The sequence below is a fragment of the Eubalaena glacialis genome, chromosome 11 (assembly GCF_028564815.1).
Source record: "Eubalaena glacialis isolate mEubGla1 chromosome 11, mEubGla1.1.hap2.+ XY, whole genome shotgun sequence".
Classification (NCBI taxonomy): Eukaryota; Metazoa; Chordata; class Mammalia; order Artiodactyla; family Balaenidae; genus Eubalaena; species Eubalaena glacialis.
The window spans coordinates 110005829-110028819 of NC_083726.1; the positions used below are offsets into that span (position 1 = coordinate 110005829).

A 22991-nucleotide genomic window follows, 5' to 3' on the forward strand; every position below is an offset into this window, starting at 1 on the left:
CATTTTTGGAATGTGTCACAGTCAGGGAGAGCCATTGAAAAATTTTAACCAGGGAAGTGATCATAACTAAATTTGATTTATAGAAATATGCTTTTGGTGTAGATGTGTAAAATGGATATATGAGGACAGAACTGGAAGTAAAGAGAATAGTTGGAAAGCCAATTCATTATGCAATTGAGAAATAGTGAGAACCTGATCTAAGGCTAGGGGTAGTGAAGGAGAAAGGGGGTAGCTTTGAATGATAATGAGGAGGTATAATCAAGGAGGTTGAGGCTTGATGAATATTTAGATCTGGGAAATAAAGGACCAAGAGAAGTAAAGTGTGGCTCCAATATTCCTACTTGGTGAACTCAGAAATCATGAAGTTATTCAAAGAGGTAGACAATAAATGATGAGTAGAAGGTTTGAGATGGAAGATGGTGACTTAAGTTTTGGGCATGTTAAATGTTGTATGACTCTTGGAACCTCAAATGGACATGTCTAGTGGGAGACATATTTGTCTGGATTTTAGGAGACAGGTCTGAGCTTTGGAAGTCATTTACATTTAGGTACCAGTTGAAACCATGAGGACACATGATATCAGTCAAGGAGAAGATTTAGTATAGGAAAGAAGGGTAAGGATGGAACTCTAGGGAATGTCACATTTTAAAAGAGATGGATAGGGAATTTCCTGATGGTCCAGTGGTTAGGACTCTGTGCTTTCACTGCCGAGGGTGCAGGTTCAATCCCTGGTGGGAGAACTAAGATCCCTCAAGCTGAGCAGCCATAAATAAATAAACAAATAAATAAATAATAAAGATGGATTGAGAAAGAGGATCTTACAAAGGAGTATAAGAAGCGACAGCAAGAAAGCTGAGGCAAACACAGGAAAGAGTAGTGTCCCAACAGTTAAGGGGGAAGAGAACTAGGGTCAAGTATGGCAGGAAGTCAAAGGGGAAGAAAATTAAGAAGTGGCCCTAGGAAATTACTGATAACCCATTGCAAGGGTGATTTTCATGGAGTGGTGGAAGCAGAATCCAGCATGCAGTGGTTAAAGAACTAAATAGAGGTAAGGAGGAGAGAAAGAGAGAAAATTTACTTTTTAGAGGGAGAGGTTAGTCTTGAGCTGTGAGAGACTTGAGTGTGTTGGCCTGCTGAGGAATAAGAGCCAGTTGGGATGGATAAAGTAAAGGAAAGAAGATGAAGAGGATAATGTCTTCCTCTCCAGATCATTGTTGGAGTTGTTTTGATTCCCAATTCTACAAGTAACCCAGAACTCGTCAGAATTAGCTAATTTTCTCCCCGAAGACTCATGCTGTGTACATCCTCAGGTAGAAGTGTTTAATCATTTTCTCTCCATTCCTTGTCCTTCAAGGATTAGCCTTTGCATGCATTTAGTGTGGATATTTGAAGGAGAATATGGACAAATCCCTTTAGACCCATTATAATGGAAGCGTCATGTCCTCTTTCAACTACTGATTTTTTCAGCTATTCCTGCAGAAATCTGTAGTTTCAAAATCAGTGGGATTAGGATTACATTGAATGTGGGGTGATGGGAAATCTTTTCCACAGTCAGGATTCTATTAAAGTAATTGGGCAATTGTAGATTTTGTTCCTATAAAGAATGTAAGTAACATTAAGGAGTGACGTTATAACGCTACCAGGAAAATGAATGGTCTTATTCTCTTTTTCAGTTTTTTTCCAAAAATGTTCTTATATTCCTAAAGAAAAAAAGACTACAAAAGAAGTCCCTCACACAGTATTGGAATGTATGAAAGAAAATTCGACCACAGAAGGTAAAAATTAAATGTGCCTATAATTCAGTTGTTGTCTCTACTGTGTGCCAGATCTATATTTCCAGTAAGGTTCACAGGCAGGTCATACTAAGAAGTTGAGCCTTATGATCATTTTAAACTTTAAGTATACAAATATTTAGGACCTAAAATTCTTTTATACATATGTTTAGTATATCTGTGTAAGGAAATAGTTTTAATTGTGAAAAAGATTACATTGCTTTTGGGTTTCTTCAGCCTTTGCTTCTTTCTGAGCTTTCTGTGCATACTTGCCCTTTTTGTTACATATCAGGTAAAACTCACTCGTTCAAGAGAAATCTAATTCATTTGTGTTTTTAGAAAACATATGTGCATAAAACATTTCTGGGAGAATGCATAAAATACACTTAAACAGGGTTTTACCTCTTCAGACTAGAGTTGAAGGTTTTGGAAGAGAAAGAAAGTTTTAGTTTTGTTTGATGAAGAGGATGTAAATTTTAATATAGATGTGATTATTTAAATTAAAAATAGACTATTTGTAGAGAACAGTTTTATTTTTACAGCAAAACTGAGCAAATAATAGACTTCCCATATCACTCCCCTCCCCCGTGTACACAATTTTTCCAACATCTTACATTATTAGTATGGTACATTTATTACAACTATTGAACCAATATTGATATATTATCATTAATTAAAGTTCATAGTTTGTGCAGATTTCCTTAGTTTTTTTCCTTAATGAAGATTTTTTTCTTAATGAGAACCTTTTTCTTAGTTTTTTCTTTCTTTTTTTAATTTTGATTCTTTTAAAAAAATTAATTAATTAATTTTTGGCTGCATTGGGTCTTCATTGCTGCATGCGGGCTTTCTCTAGTTGCGGCGAGCGGGGGCTACTCTCGTTGCGGTGCGCGGGCTTATTGTGGTGGCTTCTCTTATTGTGGAGCGTGGGTTCTAGGCGCGTGGGCTTCAGTAGTCGTGGCACGCGGGCTCAGTAGTTGTGGCTCACGGGCTCTAGAGCACAGGCTCAGTAGCTGTGGTGCATGGGCTTAGTTGCTCCATGGCATGTGGGATCTTCCCAGACCAGGGCTCGAACCCATGTCCCCTGCATTGTCAGGCGGATTCTCAACCACTGCGCCACCAGGGAAGACCCAAACTTGTTTTATAATAGCAATTTCTGGAAATTATTTTTATCTCAACTGACAAGTAACTCAGAAAAAAATCAGTTTATTTATTTATGTAATTAAAAATTTTAAGTTGTATTTGACATACAACATTGTGTAAGTTCAAGGTGTGCAGATAATTGATTTTATGTTGTAATATAATTGCTATATTAGCATTAGCTAATATCTCTAACATGTCACATACTTACCATTTCTTCTAGTGTTGGGAACACTTAAAATCTACTCTTTTAGCAACTTTAATGTTCACAATATAGTTTTGTTGTCTATAATCACTGTACTGTGTATTAGATCTTCAGGACTTATTTACATACTAGTTGTAAGTATATACCCTTAAACAACATCTCTTCCATTCCCACACCTCCCAGCTCCTGGTAACCACCAATTTATCCTCTGTTTTTAGAATTTCATTTTTTAAAATATAGGAGATATCATGGAGTATTTGTCTTTCTCTGTCTGACTTATCTCACTTAGCATAATGTCCTCAAGGTCCATCCATGTTGTTTCAAATGGCAGAATTTCCTTTTTTCTCATGGCTGAATAGTATTCCAGTACATATACCACATCTTCTTTACCTGTTCATCTGTTGATGGACACTTGGGTTGCTTCCATATCTTGGCTTTTGTAAATAATGCTTCAGTGAACATAGGGGTGCATATATCTTTTCTACTTGGTGTTTTTATTTTCTTCGGATAAATACCCAGAGTGGAATTGCTGGATCTTTTTGTTTTGTATTGATATATGCCCTAACTACTTATTGTGGACATAGATGATTTTATTACTTTTGTGTTTTAACCATCCTACCAGCTTTAAAGTGGTTGATCTACTACTCATACTGTATATTTGCCTTTACCGATGAGATTTTTCCTTTTATAATTTTTATATTTCCGTCTGTGGTCTTTTCTGTTCACTTAGAGAAGTCTCTTTAATATTTTTTGTAAAGCTGATTTAGTGGCACTAAACTCTTTTAGCTCTTGCTTGTCTGTGAAACTCTTTATCTCTCTTTCAAATCTGAATGAGTGCCTTGCCAGGTAGAGTATTCTTGTAGTTTTTTCCCCTTTCATCACTTTAAATAATTGTGCCCCTCCTTTCTGACCTGCAGAGTTTCCTCTGAAAAGTCAGCTGGTAGTCTTATGGGAGTTCCCTTGTACATTGCTAATTGCTTTTCCCTTGCTGATTTTACAATCTCTCTTTAACTCTTGCCATTTTAATTACAATGTGTCTCAGTGTGGACTACTTTGGGTTGATCTTGTTTGGGACTCTGTGCTTGTCTGTTTCCTTTTCCAGGTTAAGGAAATTTTCAGCTATCATGTCTTCAAATATATTTCCTGTCCCTTTCTCTCTCTCTTCTTCTGGGATCCCAATAATGTGAGTGTTAGTATGTTTGATGTTGTCCCAGGAGTCTCTTAAACTGTCCTCATTAAAAAAATTCTTTTTTTCTGTTCAGCTTGGGTGATTTTCACTACTCTTCCTGTTGGCTGATCCATTCCTCTGTGTCATCTTATCTAATGTTGACTCCTTGCAGTGTATTTTTAATTTCAGTTATTGTATTCTTCAGCTGTGTTTTGTTATTCTTTATATTTTCCAACTCTTTCTTAGATGTCCCACTGTGTTCATCTTTTCTTCTCCTGAGCTTGTTGGGCATCTTTATGATCATTACCTTGAACCGTTTAATGGGGAGATTGCTTATCTTTGCTTAGCTCTTTTTCTGGGGTTTTATTTATTTATTTTGTTTATTTGTTTGTTTTTTGTGTTTGTTTGTTTTGAAAATATTCCTCTGTTGCCTTATTTTGCCTGATTCTCTGTTCTTATTTCTATGTATGAGGTAGGTCAGTTACATTCCCTGATCTTGGAGAAGTGGCCTTATGTAGGAGATGTCCTGTGTGGTCCAGGAGCACACTCCCTTTTGTTCACTAGAGCTATATGCTCTAGGGGTGTCCCTTGTGTGGGCTGTGTGGGCCTTTCTATTGTGGCAGGGCCAACTACTGTGGGTGCACTAATAGGTTGGCCTGGCTCCCAGGCTGGTGGCTTCCAGGCCCTGCCTAGTGCAGAGACTGCTGGCCTGGTGGTTGGGAGGGCCATGTCCTGATGTGGCTGGCTGAAGGTCCCAAAGGTCCTGAGGCTAGTGCTGACCCATCATTGGGCAGAGCCAGGTCCCAGATGTCTGGGCGTTGGGAGCTGGGGTGTTCTACAGCTGATACTGGCTGCTGGTGGGCAGGGACATTTCCTATCATGACTGGGTGTGGTCCCTGGGGGTCCTGTGGCTGGTGGTGGCCCACTGGTGAGTGGAGCTGGTTCCTGGGGTGGCTGTCTGTGGGGCCTGATGGTTTTGGAGCTGGTATTGGCTCACATGTGGGCAAGGCCAGACCTGGCATTCCCAGGGCAGATGTTGGCTTGCTGGTGGGAGGGGCTGGATTTTGACATTGCTGGCTGAGGCCCCAGGGGTCCCAGGGCTAGTTCTGGCCTGCTGGTGGGTGGAGCCAGGTTCTGGGGTGAAGCTGGTGTCAGACTACTGGTGGGTGGAGCCAGGGCTGGGGTCTTGGGGCTGTTGCCCACCCGCTGGTGGTTGAGTCTGGCTCTAGGGGTTAGTGCTGGCCTGCTGGTGAGTGAGTGGGGATAAATCCTCGGCCCTCTGGTGGGCAGGACCAGCATCCGGGGCAACTGGGGGGCTCCACTGGGACTATGGCTGCTGACAACCTGCTGGTGGGTGTCGCTGTTTCCCCACACAACTGGCTACTTGGTCTGGGGGGTGGGGTCCCAGGACTGGTGCCAACCAGCTGGTGGTTGGGACTGGGTCCCAGCTGCTAATAAGCTAGAGGAAGAACTCAAAAAATGGCACTCGTCAGCACCAGTGTCCTTGTGGTAGAACGAGCTCCCCAGACTGGCTGGTGCCATTGTCTGTGTCCCCAGGGTGAGTCTCTGGGAGGCTCTCCCAGATTAGCAAGTGGCTCTGACCCAGGCTCCTTTCAAGTTACTGCTTATTCCCTGTGTCTGAGGGCGTGAGATTTTATGTGAGCCATTTAAGTGCAGAGTCTCTGTTTCCTTCTGACTCTCCCAAACACAAGCCCCACTGGCCTTCAGTGCCAGACATTCTGGGGGATCATCTTCCCAGTGCGGGACCCCTGGACTGGGGAGCCCCATGTGGGGCTCGACCCCTCGCTTTTTGCGGAGAACCTTTGAAATTGTGATTATCCTCCAGTTTGTGGATCACCTAGCTGGGTGTCGGTCTTGACTATACCGCGTCTCTGCCCTTCCTACCCATCTCGTTGTGGTTCCTTCTTTATATCTTTACTTGTAGAAGATCTTTTCTGCTTGTCTTCTTGTCATTCTCATTGATAGTTACTCTGTAAATAGCTGTAATTTTGTGCCTGTGAGAGGTGAGCTCAGGGTCTTCCTACTCTGCCATCTTGGCCACACTCCTCTATAATTTTTTTTATACATTGTTGGATTCAATTTTCCAGTATTTTTGAGGATTTTTGAATCTATGTTCATGAGGGAAATTGGTCTGTAGGCTTTTTTTCCCTTACGACGTCTTTGTTTGGTTTTGGTATGAGGGTAATGCTGGCCTCAGGAAATGAGTTCGGTATTCCTTCTGCTTCTATATATATGTATTTTTTTTTTTAGTATTTATTTATTTATTTATTTATTTTGGCTGTGCCGGGTCTTAGTTGCAGCATGTGAACTCTTAGTTGTGGCATACATGTGGAATCTAGTTCCCCAACCAGGGATCGAGCCCAGGACCCCTGCAATGGGAGCATGGAGTCTTACCCACTGGACCACCAGGGAAGTCCCTGCTTCTATCTTTGAAGGAGATTGAGGAAACTGGTATAATTTCTTTCTTAAATGTTTAGTAAAATTTATCAGTGAACACATCTGGGCCTAGTGCTTTCTGTTTTTTTGGATGATTATTAATTATGGATTTAGTTTCTTTAATAAATATAGGCCTATTCGGATTGTATATTTCTTCTAGTGTGAGTTTTTGCAGATAGTGAGCTTCAAGGAATTGGTTCATTTCATCTAGGTTATCAAATTTATGGGCATAGAGGTGTTCATAATAATTCTTTACTATCTTTACTGTCCACTAGATCTATTGTGATGACTTATTTTCATTTCTAATATTAATAATTTGAGTCCTTTCTCTTTTTTTTCTTAGCCTGACTAGAGACTTGTCAATGTAATTGATCTTTTCAAAGAACTAGCTTTTGGCTTTTATCAATTTTCTCTATTGATTTATTGTTTTCAGTTTCACTGATTTCGGCTCTGACTTTTATTATTTATTTTCTTCTGCTTACTTTGGATTTAATTTTCTCTTTGTTTTCTAGTTTTCTATAATGGAGACATAGATTATTGATTTTAGATATTTCTTATATCTATTATATGCACTCAATGCTGTAAATTTCCTTCTAAGCCCTACTTTGGCTGTATCACAGAAATTTTGATGTGTGTTTTTATTTTCATTTTGTTAAAAATATTAAAAAATTTTTTCTTGAGATTTCTTCCTTGACTCGTGTTATTTAGAAGTATTTTATTCAGTCTCCAAGTATTTGGGGATTTTTTCAGCTCTCTTTCTGTTACTGATTTCTTGTTTAATACCACGTGATCTGAGAGCAGACATTGTATGATTTCTAGTCTTTTTAATTTTTTAAGGTGTGTTTTATTGCCCAGTTGTAGTCTATCTTGGTAAATGTTCTATGTGAGTATTGAGGTCCAGGGCAGTTCTCCCCAAAATGAACCTCAATGGTAGATTGATTATTTTGTGTTAAAGTTACTTAAGAAAGAGCTGATATAAGAGGGACACTTTGACCCTCCTCTCTGTCTCACTGAAAGCAGGAAATAAATGAAAGTTACCACTCCCTGTATCTGGAGGGAGAAGAACACACTTATCACCAGAGATGGGGAAATCAGGGACAAGAAGCCTGTGTAAACAAATCTTGTTGCTTCCTTAAGTTATTACCCCAAACCTAAACTCTGTTTCTATTCTTCACTAATTACGCATACATTTCCTCAAAATTTTATTGTTTCTTTGTCTAAAAATTATGAACGCTGCCTGCTTTGACTACTTCTTAGGTCTCATTTCTAGGAGACCTCAGTGCACACAAATTAGAGTTGGTTTCTTTTCCCCCTGTTTCTTTTTTGTCTTATGTCAATTTTATGGTTAGTCCAGCCATAAGAACTCAAGAGACCTAGAGGGGTGGGATAGGGAGGGTGGGAGGGAGACGCAAGAGGGAAGAGATATGGGGATATATGTATATGTATAGCTGATTCACTTTGTTATAAAGCAGAAACTAACACACCATTGTAAAGCAATTACACTCCAATAAAGATGTTAAAAAAAAAAAAAGAGGGTTGGGGGGGAAATTTCCCCCTCCCCAACATAAGCTTTAAAAAAATGTGTATTCTGCTGTTTTCAGATGAAATATTCAATAGATGTCTGTTATATATGGTTGATTGATGATGTTGTTGAGTTCAACTATGTCCTTACAGGTTTTCTGCCTTCTGGACCTGTCCATTTCTTGTCAGAATGTTTAAATCTCTATAATAATGGATATGTCTATTTCTCCTGGCAGTTCTATCAGTTTTTGCTTCACTTTTTGATGCTCTGTTGTTAGGTACATACACTAAGGATCGTTATGGCTTCTTGGAGAATTGAACAAGAAAAAATTCCCTTTATCATTATGTAATGTCCATCATTATCTCTGATAGCTTTCCTTGCTCTGAAGTCTGCTGAAATATATATAGCTACTCCTGCTTTCTTTTGTTTAGTGTTAGCATGGTATACCTTTCTCTATCTACTTTCTTATAAAGATGAAAAAATAGTATGTTTATTGATTATTTTTTCATTTGAGATACCTTTCCACTTATCAAGTTATTTCTGATTGAAAAACTAATTCTACCTGGCGATGGGGAGGGGATGGAGCTGGCTGATGTCCTGATGGACCACAGAGATACAGTGCATCTGGGGTTTGTGTTCATAACAAGCTCCTGGCAGATGCTGCTGCCCTCTGGAAATTATGAATGGAAGCAACAAATCATGATAGTGTGTGTCTCACCAACAGAAATCACAGCCGTTTACAGATTACATTGCAGTCGTTGCAGACATCATGAAATACTGTTTATGTTTATCATTTCTTTGAAATTACCTCATTTATTAGGCCTACTGCTGTATCTTGTTATTAACTGTATAGTAAGTACATATTACTATTTGGTTGAACCATGTGGAATTAGTAATGGTGGATAGACCTTTTTTTTTTAACATCTTTATTGGAGTATAATTGCTTTACAATGGTGTGTTAGTTTCTGCTTTACAACAAAGTGAATCAGTTTTACATATACATATGTTCCCATATCTCTTCCCTCTTGCATCTCCCTCCCTCCCACCCTCCCTATCCCACCCCTCTAGGTGGTCACAAACCACTGAGCTGATCTCCCTGTGCTATGCGGCTGCTTCCCACTAGCTATTGGTTTTACGTTTGGTAGTGTATATATGTCCATGCCACTCTCTCATTTTGTCCCACCTTACCCTTCCTCCTCCCCGTATCCTCAAGTCCATTCTCTAGTAGGTCTGCATCTTTATTCCTGTCTTCCCCCTAGGTTCTTCATGACCATTTTTTTGTTGTTTTTTAGATTCCATATATATGTGTTAGCATACGGTGTTTGTTTTTCTCTTTCTGACTTACTTCACTCAGTATGACAGTCTCTAGGTCCATCCACCTCACTACAAATAACTCAGTTTCGTTCCTTTTTATGGCTGAGTAATATTCGATTGCACATATGTGCCACATATTCTTTATCCATTCATCTGTTGATGGACACTTAGGTTGCTTCCATGTCCTGGCTATTGTAAATAGAGCTGCAATGAACATTTTGGTACATGACTCTTTTTGAATTATGGTTTTCATTAGTGTATAGGAATGCAAGAGATTTCTGTGCATTAATTTTGTATCCTGCTACTTTACCAAATTCATTGATTAGCTCTAGTAGTTTTCTGGTAGCATCTTTACAGTCTCTATGTATAGTATCATGTCATCTGCAAACAGTGACAGCTTTACTTCTTCTTTTCCAATTTGGATTCCTTTTATTTATTTTTCTTCTCTGATTGCTGTGGCTAAAACTTCCAAAACTATGTTGAATAATAGTGGTGAGAGTAGGCAACCTTGTCTTGTTCCTGATCTTAGTGGAAATGGTTTCAGTTTTTCACCATTGAGGACGATGTTGGCTGTGGGTTTGTCATATATGGCCTTTATTATGTTGAGGTAAGTTCCCTCTATGCCTACTTTCTGGAGGGTTTTTATCATAAATCAGTGTTGAATTTTGTCAAAAGCTTTCTCTGCATCTACTGAGATGATCATTTGGTTTTTCTCCTTCAATTTGGTAATATGGTGTGTCACATTGATTGATTTGTGTATATTGAAGAATCCTTGCATTCCTGGGATAAACCCCATTTGATCATGGTGTATGATCCTTTTAAAGTGCTGTTGGATTCTGTTTGCTAGTATTTTGTTGAGGATTTTTGCATCTATGTTCATCAAGGATATTGGCCTGTAGTTTTCTTTCTTTGTGACATCTTTGTCTGATTTTGGTATCAGGGTGATGGTGGCCTCGTAGAATGAGTTTGGGAGTGTTTCTCCCTCTTCTATATTTTGGAAGAGTTTGAGAAGGATAGGTGTTAGCTCTTCTGAATGTTTGATAGAATTCGCCTGTGAAGCCATCTGGTCCTGGGCTTTTTGTTTGTTGGAAGATTTTTAATCACAGTTTCAATTTCAGTGCTTGTGATTGGTCTGTTCATATTTTCTATTTCTTCCTGGTTCAGTCTCGGAAGGTTGTGCATTTCTAAGAATTTGTCCATTTCTTCCAGGTTGTCCATTTTATTGGCATATAGTTGCTTGTAGTAATCTCTCATGATCCTTTGTATTTCTGCAGTGTCAGTTGTTACTTGTCCTTTTTCATCTGCAATTCTGTTGATTTGACTCTTCTCCCTTTTTTTCTTGATGAGTCTGGTTAATGGTTTATAAATTTTGTTTATCTTCTCAAGAACCAGCTTTTAGTTTTATTGATCTTTGCTATTGTTTCTTTCATTCCTTTTTCATTTATTTCTGATCTGATCTTTATGATTTCTTTCCTTCTGCTAACTTTTGGGTTTTTTCTTCTTCTTTCTCTAATTGCTTTAGGTGTAATGTTAGGTTGTTTATTTGAGATGTTTCTTGTTTCTTGAGGTAGGATTGTATTGGTATAAACTTCCCTCTTAGAAGTGCTTTTGCTGCATCCCATAGGTTTTGATCATCGTGTTTCCATTGTCATTTGCGCTAGGTATCAATTATCTGCACACTCGTTGTCATTCAACGAGTCTATGTCTTTTGGTTGGAGCATTTAATCCATTTACATTTAAGGTGATTATCGACATGTATGTTTCTATTACCATTTTCTTAATTGTTGTGGGTTTGTTATTGTAGGTCTTTTCCTTCTCTTGTGTTTGCTGCCTAGAGAAGTTCCTTTAGCGTTTGTTGTAAAGCTGGCTTGGTGGTGCTGAATTCTCTTAGCTTTTGCTTGTCTGTAAAGCTTTTAATTTCTCCGTCAAATCTGAATGAGATCCTTGCTGGCTAGAGTAATCTTGGTTGTAGGTTTTTCCCCTTCATCAGTTTAAATATGTCCTGCCACTCCCTTCTGGCTTGCAGAGTTTCTGCTGAAAGATCAGCTGTTAACCTTATGGGGATTCCCTTGTATGTTATTTGTTGTTTTTCCCTTGCTGCTTTTAATATTTTTTCTTTGTATTTAATTTTTGGTAGTTTGATTAATATGTGTGTTAGACAATTTTTGACATAGAAAAATGGCCTATTGAAATAAAAAATTTTTTAATTTTTGATAACCATGCACTTACTTTTCATATATATGTCTTTATAAAATCCTCTTGGAGTTTTAAAGTGGGTTTTTTAGGACAACATATTTGAGTCTTGTTTTTTGATTCACTCTGACAATCTCTTCTTTTTAATTGCTGCATTTAGATGACTGACATTGAAAGTGATTACTAATACAGTTGTATTGATATCTACCATTTGTATTATTTTTTTATATCTTGCCCTTTTTTTCTTTTTTATCTTTTTCTACTGTTTTATTCTTTTCCTATTTGTGGTTTTAACTGAGCATTTTACATGATCCCATTTTTGTTATATTCTTAGCATGTCAGTTATACTTCTTTTTTTTTAGTGGTTGCCCTAAAGTTTGCAATATACATTTACAAATAATCCAAGTCCCCTTTCAAATAACTGTATACAGCTTCATGTGTAGTGAGAGTATTTTAAAACAACAAGATGATCCAAATTCCTTCCTCCTATCCCTTGTATCATTGCTATAATTTATTTCACTTACACATCACATAATTGAATACATAGTTGCTATTATTATTATGAACAAATTATCTAATACATCAATTAAGACTATGAAAAATACAAGTTTTTATTTTACTTTCACTTATTCCTTCTTTGATTTTCTTCCTTTCTTCATGTAGAACCATGTTTCTGACCTATATTACTTTTCCTTTCTCTAAAAAGTGTCTTTTAACATTTCTTGCAAGGCAGATTTACTGGCAACACATTCCCTCAGTTTTTGTTTGTCTGAAGAAGTTTTTATTTTTAATTCACCTTTGAAAGTTAATTTTGCACGTTACAGAAATAAGATAGTAGCTTTTTTCTTTCAACACTTTAAATATTTCACTCCACTCTCTTCTTGCTTCTGTGGTTTCTGCAAAGTCTGATGTAATTCTTATCTTTGCTCTTCTATAGGAGGTGTTTTTTCCCCCTCTGGCTTCTTTAAGGATTTTTCTTTGTCTTTGATATTCTGTAGCTTGAATATGGTGTCTAGGTGTAGTTTTCTTCAGCATTTATCCTGCTTGGTATCTGTAATTAATTTGGAGAAATTGTCAAACATTATTGTTTCAATATTTCTTCTGTTCTTTTTCTCTCTTTACTCTCCTGATATTCTCATTACACATATGTTACAAGTTTTTTTTCTGCCTTACATTTCTTGGAGATTCTCTTCTCTTTTTTTTTTTTTCAGTCTTTTTTCTCCTTGCTTTTTAGTTTTGGAGTCTTCTATTGAGATATCTTCATGCACAGAGATTTTTTTTTTCTCTCAGCTGTGTCCACTCTATTAATCAGCTCACTAAAAGTATTCTTCATTTCTGTTACAGTATTTTCCATCTCTAGCATTTTGTTTTGTTTTTTTTCTTAGAATTTCCATCTCTCTGCTTACATTGCTCACCTGTTCTTGCATGCTGTCTACTTTGTCCATTAGAACCTTTAACATGTTTGGTTTTGTAAAATAAATTTATTTATTTATCTATATATTTTTATTTTTGGCTGCGTTGGGTCTTTGTTGCTGTGCACGGGCTTTCTCTAGTTGCAGCAAGCGGGGGCTACTCTTCGTTGCGGTGCGCGGGCTTCTCATTGCGGTGGCTTCTCTTGTTGCGGAACATGGGCTCTAGGCGTGCAGGCTTCTGTAGTTGTGGCGCACAGGCTTAGTTGCTCCACGGCATGTGGGATCTTCCCAGATCTGTGCTCGAACCAGTGTCCCCTGTATTGGCAGGCGATTCTTTAACCACTGTGCCACCAGGGAAGTCCCTAGAGCCTTTAACATGTTAATCACAGTTGTTTTAAATTCCTGGTCTGCAAAAGACAACCCTCAGAATGGGAGAAAATATTTGCAAATGAAGCAACTGACAAAGGATTAATCTCCAAGATTTACAAGCAGCTCATGCAGCTCAATAACAAAAAAACAAACAACCCAATCCAAAAATGGGTAGAAGACCTAAATAGACATTTCTCCAAAGAAGATATACAGATTGCCAACAGACACATGAAAGAATGCTCAACGTCATTAATCATTAGAGAAATGCAAATCAAAACTACAATGAGATATCATCTCACACCGGTCAGAATGGCCATCATCAAAAAATCTAGAAACAATAAATGCTCGAGAGGGTGTGAAGAAAAGGGAACACTCTTGCACTGTTGGTGGGAATGTAAATTGATACAGCCACTATGGAGAACAGTATGGACGTTCCTTAAAAAACTAAAAATAGAACTACCATACGACCCAGCAATCCCACTACTGGGCATATACCCTGAGAAAACCATAATTCAAAAAGAGTCATGTACCAAAATGTTCATTGCAGCTCTATTTACAATAGCCAGGACATGGAAGCAACCTAAGTGTCCATCATCGGATGAATGGATAAAGAAGATGTGGCACATATATACAATGGAATATTACTCAGCCATAAAAAGAAACGAAATGGAGGTATTTGTAGTGAGGTGGATGGAGTTAGAGTCTGTCATACAGAGTGAAGTAAGTCAGAAAGAGAAAAACAAATACAGTATGCTAACACATATATATGGAATCTAAGGAAAAAAAAAAAAAGGTCATTAAGAACCTAGTGGTAAGATGGGAATAAAGACACAGACCTACTAGAGAATGGACTTGAGGATATCGGGAGGGGGAGGGGTAAGATGTGACAGGGTGAGAGAGTGGCATGGACATATATACAATACCAAACGTAAAATAGATAGCTAGTGGGAAGCAGCCGCATAGCACAGGGAGATCAGCTCGGTGCTCTGTGACCACCTAGAGGGGTGGGATAGGGAGGGTGGGAGGGAGGGAGGGAGATGCAAGAGGGAAGAGATATGGGAACATATGTATATGTAAAACTGATTCACTTTGTTGTAAAGCAGAAACTAACACACCATTGTAAAGCAATTATACTCCAATAAAGATGTTAAAAAAAAAAAAAATTCCTGGTCTGATCATTCCAATATCTCTGCCCCATCAAGCATCTGCGTCTGATGCTTGCTCTGTCTATTCAAACTGTGTATTGTTTGTTTTAATATGTCTTGTGTTTTTTTCTCATTAGCTGGACATGATGTACTGAGTAAAAGGAACTGCTGTAAATAGGCCTTAAAAATGTGGTGGTGAGGTGTGGGGGGAGGGGAGACATTCTATAATCCTATGATTTTGTTCATTCTTTTAGTGAGTCTTTGCCTTTGTGCTTTGAGCTTACAATTTCTTCTTCTCAGTTGTTTTTATTAACCCCTTTAGAGTGGGACAGGTGGCTAGAGTGGGCTTTACTTGGGTATTTTCCTTTCCCTAGTCAGTTAGGGTCTGATAAATCCCCAGCATCTTAGGCTCTGGTTAGATAATTTCTCCTGTGCGCAGATCTTCTCAAAAAGAAAAGAATCCTCTGGTGTATTTCAAAATGGTACCTTTTGCCCTGCTTTTGCCAGAAGCACAGGAGAATTTTTCTCAGATATTTACCGTGAGCACCTGGTGGAACTCCAGGATGTAAAACTCACAGAAGTGTTGGGGCCTCTACGTTGACTGGGTCACCCTGGACTTTTTATCTCTCAGAGTTGTCTACACTGAGCTTCCAGCAGTTCCACAATTTCAGTTCAGGTTGCCATGCCCTGGGACTGGTTCCCAAAGACGTTTCTGCTCCAGTACAAAATTGTGATTCTCTGTATTTGCTTTTGTGTCTCTACAACTTTGGGGGCAGTGGTTTGCTCTGTGAAGAGTTGCTGATTTTCAGTTTGTTCAGCTTTTTACTTGTTAGAATGGAGTGGTGACTTCCAAGCTTCTTACCAGACTGGAAACTGGAAGTCTATTTATTTGTTGTTGTTGTTTTACTCTATTTTGTCTCTGTTGTTCATCTGAGTAATTTCTGTCATTCTATCTTTTAGTTCACTGATTTCTCTGTCCTCTTTATTCTGCTGTTGAGCCCATCCACTGAGCTTTTAATTTTGGTTATTACATTTTTCAACTATAAAATTCCACTTGATTCTCCTTTTTATCTTTAATTTTTTTGCTGAGATCCTCTATTTCTTTGCTGAGGCTTTCTATTTTTTCATTTGGTTCAAACGTTTGTACTTTCTTGTTGAAGCATCTTTCCACGGCTTCTTTTAAATCTTTGGCACATAATTCTAGTATTTCTCTTATCTTGGTATTGGCATATATATTTTCTTTTTTTTTTTTTAACTTGACTTTTGAGAACTTTGTGGTTCTTGGTATGATAAGTAATTTTCCATTGAGACCTGGACATTTTTGTATTATGTTCTGAGAGTTTGGATCTTATTTAAACTTCTGTTTTAGCTGGTTTTTCCTGACACCACTCTGGCAAAGGAAAGCATCCTTACCTTGTTACTGCCTGATGTAGGTAGACTTGACCTCCTTGACACCTGATGGGCAGGGGCTCCTTGTTACTCCTGGGTCAAGATGGGAGTTCTGCTTTTCATGCAGTCTCCTCTGGTCCTTAATACACACACTTAAAAAATTACTTTTCTTATATTGCACTGTTATGGCCTTCTTCTCGATACAGGGAAAGACTGGAGTTGCTGCCCAAAGAATTGGACGTCATTTAGTTCTAACTGCTATTTTATTTCTACTGAAGAAAATATTTGGGATGAGAGTGAGAAGAGATGCTCAAGAATGAAGGCTCACCTGCTGGTGATCAACACCAAGGATGAGCAGGTACTTTCTGATTGATAATGGAGTCAGGAGTGCTGCCTGGCTTTTTAACATCTTTCTTGGCTAAGAAGGAGATTTTTATTGTCTTGGGATATTGGTGCTGTGGCAGAAGGCTTAAGAAAATAGTTAGAAAAGGCTACCTAAGGTTTTACATTCCACACCTTCTTCCTGCTTCTATAAAACTAACCTCCCCCCAAATAAATTGGGGCATTGAAAATACAATAAGTAGGGGTTGAGTGGAAGGCTGAAAATATTTCGGCCTGAAATATCAGTTTATTATTTCAACACGTAAATGTTTTATAATAATTAACTAACAGAGAAGGGGTATCAAGTCCAATTGGGAAATGAAGTTCCATCATGAAGAGTCACAATCACCCATCAGAAATGATTGTTAACAATCTGAAGTTGTTAAAAGGAAAATTATTTAATCTGCAAAATTTTTCTCATCTACGACTTTGAAGAACACCCTCTCTTAGGGAAGAAGTGAAGGGAAGAGAGTCTGAGATGAGAATTCATTATGATCATGAATAGAATTTGCCTCCATATGTATCAAACATTGGTATGTTCTGAACGTTTGTGTCCTGCCACCCCAATTCATACGTTGAAATCCTAACCTCCAAAGATGATAGTATTAGGAAGTGGGGCTTTTGGGAGCTGCATAGGCCATGAGGATGAAGGCTTCATTGATGGGATTAATGTTTTTAAAAAAGAGATTCTACAGAGCAACGTCACCCCTTCTACCACGTGAGCACACAGTGAGAAAGCACTGGTTAGGAACCAGGAGGAAGGCCCTCATCCTACCATGTTGGTTCCCTGACCTGGGATTTCTAGCCTCCAGAACTGTGAGAAACAAATTTCTGTTATTTATAAGCAACTCAGTCTGTGGCATTTTGTTACAGCAGCCTGAACAGACTAAGACCAACATCATGCTCACAAGTGATATCTTTGATCCTGCTCTGCTTAGCCAGAAAAAACCTAGGCTCCTCTGCAGGGCCCCCATGTGGCTCTTCCTGGATCCTCTCCTTTTCTTCTCTTCTCCCTAAAGCCAGGAACTCAGTTCAACCTGACTGTTCTAAAGGCTATACCTCCTTCCTTTTCTTCCCTTAGGATATCATCACCCGGAAACTGAAAATAAATTCTGTTTATTACGTGGGGCTGTCAGACCCAGAGGGGAAAAGACATTGGCAATGGGTCGATCAGACACCATACAATGAAAGTGCCACGTGAGTATAGAATTAGATAAAGGAACCCTGGGTCCTGCAGCATACAGGGGTTTTAGGGTGTTCCAATGATCAGTTATTAAAATAAAATAGCTCATGCTGTATACCTGAAACTAACACAACATTGTAAATCAACTATACTTCAATAAAAGAAAAAAGCTCACTCTTCTTTTAACTCTTGGGCACTAGGTTAAATAATTTTCCTTATTATCTCACTCAATCATCATAATAACTCTATGAGGCACACATTATTATTTTTCTACTATAGAGATGAAGAAACTGAGTTTAAAGAGTTTAGATAACTCAGTGGTTATCCAGCAGTGGTAACAGTGGTCCTCAAACCCAGGTCTGTTTGATATCAAAGTTGGGGCTTTCAACCACTACACTATCTCTCTAAATGTAACAAAAATTTATGTCAATTAAGATCATAACCAATTATTGAGATTTAATATCTCTCATACAGCAAATAAGTTAAATTCTGATAGTCTTATGATATCTTAAATTTATGAAGTTATTTTAAAACTCTTAAGTACTTTAGTACATTATAGTACATTACCACCTTTGATCCTAATATCACTGTGTGAAATATATAGGGATATTAATCTAGTCTCTGCGAATCTGTGAAATTAAATTACTTGTCCAAGGTAACAGGCATAGTAGCAGATTCGGAGATTTTAACTAGTTCTTCAGACTCCAAAAGCAGTGCATAATAAAAGAAACAAACTATATTGATACTTGAGACCAGTGTGAAGTCTTTTACATCATTTAAGGGAGACTGTGGACTGACAGTTTCCTGGGAACAGGATATAAAATGGACAAACAGAAGGGAGACTGGAACATCTGCTGGGAGAATGTTTAATGCAATAAGATGACACAATACTGGGTGATGTAAGAACAATTTTCAAGGGAAACACCAGAGACACAGATGGAGGGAAAACTCCCTGAGAAGTGGGAAGGAATGATTTGGGCATATCTGACTTAGACTTCCACACAGTTTAATCCCAGCCCCCTCTCTTACTGTCTCTTTTCAAAGCACTGTTTAAAGAAACATTCTCATTCTTTTTTTCCCTTTCTGGCACTCAGATTCTGGCACAGGGGTGAACCCAATAATCCTAATGAGCGTTGCGTTGTGCTAAATGCTCCTTCAGGAGCATGGGGCTGGAATGATGTTCCTTGTTATGACCATCACAAGTCTATTTGCAAGATGATGAAGATCTACTTATGAATGGAACATTCTCCATGACCGTGAGGTTGAATTGGTATCCACCATCACAGAGCTAGCTAATATGTTCTTTTTTTAAAACATTTAATTTTATTTACTTTTTATACAGCAGGTTCTTATTAGTTATCTATTTTATACATATTAGTGTATATATGTCAATCCCAATCTCCCAGTTCATCCCACCCCCCCCAGCACTTCCCCCCTTGGTGTCCATACGTTTGTTCTCTACATCTGTGTCTCTATTTCTGCCCAGCAAACCGGTTCATCTGTACCATTTTTCTAGGTTTCACATATATGTGTTAATATACAATATTTGTTTTTCTCTTAGAGATAGCTAATATGTTCTTGTTATTCATGTGTAAGTCTTTTATAAGGGATCTTCATAGAATTTTTCAGTAGGCTGTCACCTATTCCATTTACGATAGAGCCAGTGCACACATTCATTCATTTGTTCATTCATGAAATTTTAGGGGAGCAAAAGTTGCCACCCCAAAATGTCTTTTTGGGAAGTGCATAGTTTCAAGCTGAAAACAATCAAGGCCCAAAAGACTCAAGAAAAAACTTTCACCTTCCCCCTAGCTGCCTAAAGAATGGAGATATAGGATCAGTTCTAGGAAGTGATCACCATAGATCACTATAGTATGAACTAGGTATATAGACAGGGAGGAGCCTGGCAAAGTCTGTTTGTTAAAATTCCTCTCTGTGTCCCATTGTCTCTGCAGGGTCGAGCAAACATTTGTTTATCAAGCTTTTGCTTTTCCATCTCCATGTCAGTTGCCTTCTTCTCCTTTGAGGTCCTAAACCACTACCCCCAACATTCTCTTTTGTCTTTAGCTGCATAAGGTATTTAAGGTGAGGACTTTGGCCATTTGGGTGAGTTACTCAGTTTTCCTGGGTCTCTCCCATGTATACATGTTATTAAACTTTGTTTGATTTTTTTCCTGTTAATCTGGCTCATGTCAATTTTACTTCTTAGGCCAGCCAGAAGAACCTAGAAAGGGTAGAGGAGAATGTCTTTCTACCAGACAAAATGAACATATATTGACCATTTTCCATGTGCAGAGACTATATTGGACAGCCCCTTTGCAGACAAATGGAGGGGGCATGAGCCTCATCTCCTAATTTTTGTCTGATTGCTAAGGGGTTAGATACGGATATAGTTATATGTTGTGGTTCCTCCATCTGTCTGGATTTTTCTCTGTATGGGTTGGTCAACAGCAAAATAATCCCAACCATTACTTTTTATTTCTCTCGGACAGATTTATTACCTTTAACTAAAAGCATATTTTGTAAAGGTGGAATGTAATACACGTCAGTGAATGATAAATTCCAGCTTTGGTCCAGTAGATGCTTTGGGCTTCTTAACATTCTCTGTTTAGTCTTGGGCTGTCATTTAACACCAGGGTACAAGCAAAGGGAAATCAGAGGTTGAGCACTGGAGATTTAGAATTAGAGAATCAGAACTGGAAGTTGTTACTGGTGAGTTGACATAGACATATTCATCAGGTATTTTGATAATTTTTTCCTTTGGTTAAATTTTACAGTTTCTAGGTATGTATTTCCACTCAAAATGGCCCCTGATATATTTATATTCCTCTCTTTACTATAGTTATTATAGATCATTTTTTTCTGCTACAATATATCATATTTACACTAAAGTCTGTTATTCATTGCATTAGTATGGTAATTATAATCGATCATGATAAAGCCGACTCTAGCCATGGCTATCCCAATGTGACCTCCTGAGATGATTACTTGATTATCTTGATGCAAATGAGTAATTATATTTGCCACTTATTTCCTGATTATATCTAAAGATGAGTTATTTTTATACAGTTCTGATCTTATCCATTGTATGTAGAATATACCAGTTTACCTCCCAATTAATAATGCCTATATCCATTCCAAGTATCAGCTTTATTACCGGTCAACTTGGCTCTCAGAACATGGCTCAGGATGATGTTACCAGGCCTTTTCCAGATTCCTGGGCAGCAATACCATAGAAATGAATGTCGCTTCCACAAGACTCTTAGGCAAGCAAAGCTTTTTATTAAAAGAGAGAGCTTGTGCACAAGGGAGAAGATGGGAAAAAAAAAAGTGCCAGCTCCCCAAGTAGTAGGGGGTGAGTTGCTTTCATAACAAAAGGGAGGGTTTGTCCCGTGATCACTGATAATTTACAGAAATTGTCAAACTTCTTTAATCAGCAGCAGGTGGCTCCATGGTGGCTGTCAGGCATAGGGAGAGCTTCTGGAGGGGAAAGGAATGCATGAGAATTTTCTGCAAGAAGGCACAGGTACAGATAAGGTTAAAATTTATAGTTGAAATTCTTGTCTTGTGGCAACTAGGTATACTTGTTAGTGTAACAAAGGTGAAGTCAATCTTTTATTCGTGCAAGCCTGTTTTTGTTTTGTTTTGTTTTTTTCTCTGGGACTCAGGCCCTCAGGGCTTTTGTTCTTTAGCTTCCAAGGACTGTTTTGCCCAAGGCTGTTACCTGGTCCTTTTCCAAAATGTCTGTACTGTTGTCTTCCTGTCTCAAGGAGACTGCCCCTACTCTAAAGTATAGTCCTGGTAACTTAATATGTGGAAAGTTGGGTGAGTTGAATTCAGAATCATGGTCTGACTGACACTATGTCTTGTGAAAAAAGCCCAAGGAAGGCAAAGTGCATGTTTGTAGTGTTCTTTATGGCTTTACTCCTTCCAAGTAAAGAAATCCAAATAGATGTCAGACTCTTGCTATTTCAAGAACTAAATATTTCCTCCTCTGCTTTTATGAAGAAACTTATGAAGAAAGCAGAAGTTTCTTTGTATTTCTATGAGATGTTGGAATTTTCCCTTTTTTGGTATTTGGCAGGAATATGGTGCATGGGGGGTGGTGAGGAATAATTTACTCTCCCTGACCTATGGTTTTCTTGTCACATTGGGTTTTTTTTTTTGTCAAACAGCTGTGGAGCTGGCCCTTCTGGGAGGAAAACATAATTCTATCAGGATTGTCTTCCTCCTGACTTGGAGGCATTCCAACAGCAACTACTGGAGTTTTAAAGGATACCTTCCTGGAAGGCTTTGCCTTCAGAATGCTCTGAAATGAACAAAACAGATGGATATTAATTAAATTAACTCCACATCCATCTGGCATAAGAGACTGCAAATTTACTCCCTAAATATATCCAACTTAATATTATGGTACTTGGGCTGTTCAGTACAACTAATTTAAATTACAGATAAGCTTACAGGATAAAATTATGTTGTATAATACCATGTCAGCAAATGAAAATGCTCAATTTTTATTTTTTAAATCTTATTTTTATTTTTAAAAATTTTTTATGGGGTAGAGTTGTTTTACAACGTTGTGTTAGTTTCTACTGTACAGCGAGATGGAGTTCCCTGTGCTATACAGCAGGTTCTCATTAGTTATCTATTTTATACATATATATATATACACACAAAAATGCTCAATTTTTAAACGATATCCTTTCAAACTATTATGACAATGAAAATGAAAAATAAAAGTTCAAACACAAAATTCCCATTTTGATTGAAGTTAAAAAATAACTGTATCTTCTCCATTTTTTCCCCACCCAGTCCCAGTGTTGAGCTATTCAGATGCAGGGGTGAAGTCAGAGTTTCTTCAGTAGGCTTGTGCTCTGCCTAGACCTGTTGTCTTCAAACTGTTTTGCTTGTCAAGCCCCTGAAAGGATTTTGAAATGAGGTTATTAAATCTAGAGGGGTAGAAAGGGGTTTGTGATTAAGATGAGGCACATATAAGGCACCTGGGGTAGCTGGCAAAATTCTGTATCTTGACCTAAGTGGGAGTTACAAGGATGTTCAACTTTCAATAATTCGTTAATGTATACATGGTTTTTATACAGTTTTCTCTCTGTAATATGTTGGGCATAAAAAGATTTAAAATAAAAAATAAATTTGTAAATGCAAAAAAAAGTTATGTACCCCCTTATACAATTTAATTGGATGTCTGTATTTTTGCATCATGTTATAGAAGCAAAGGCTTTAATTTCTGGAACATTGTTAATATTAACATTAAAAAAACCTACTATATCTTTAAAAAATATATATCTACTAGTGTCTAAATGGCATTACACAGTGTTACCCCCAC

The 22991-nt window shown here is 38.0% G+C and overlaps 1 protein-coding gene across 2 annotated transcripts in view; it reads left to right on the forward strand.

The window, feature by feature from the left end:
* The window catches only part of LOC133100726 (C-type lectin domain family 4 member A-like), a 32732-nt gene extending 9968 nt beyond the window's left edge, over nt 1-22764 (forward strand). Inside the window, exons 3-6 of one of the 2 annotated variants that reach the window (XM_061205130.1) lie at nt 1674-1775; nt 16290-16441; nt 17546-17661; nt 22460-22764. In XM_061205130.1, coding sequence (XP_061061113.1) covers nt 1674-1775; nt 16290-16441; nt 17546-17661; nt 22460-22529 — 440 coding nt within the window. In that variant the 3' untranslated portion in view covers nt 22530-22764. Of the gene's footprint in view, nt 1-1673; nt 1776-16289; nt 16442-17545; nt 17662-18741; nt 18884-22459 lie in introns of those variants that run through there. The other variant, XM_061205129.1, reaches the window with a different exon arrangement.
* Nucleotides 22765-22991: the final 227 nt, after the last annotated feature.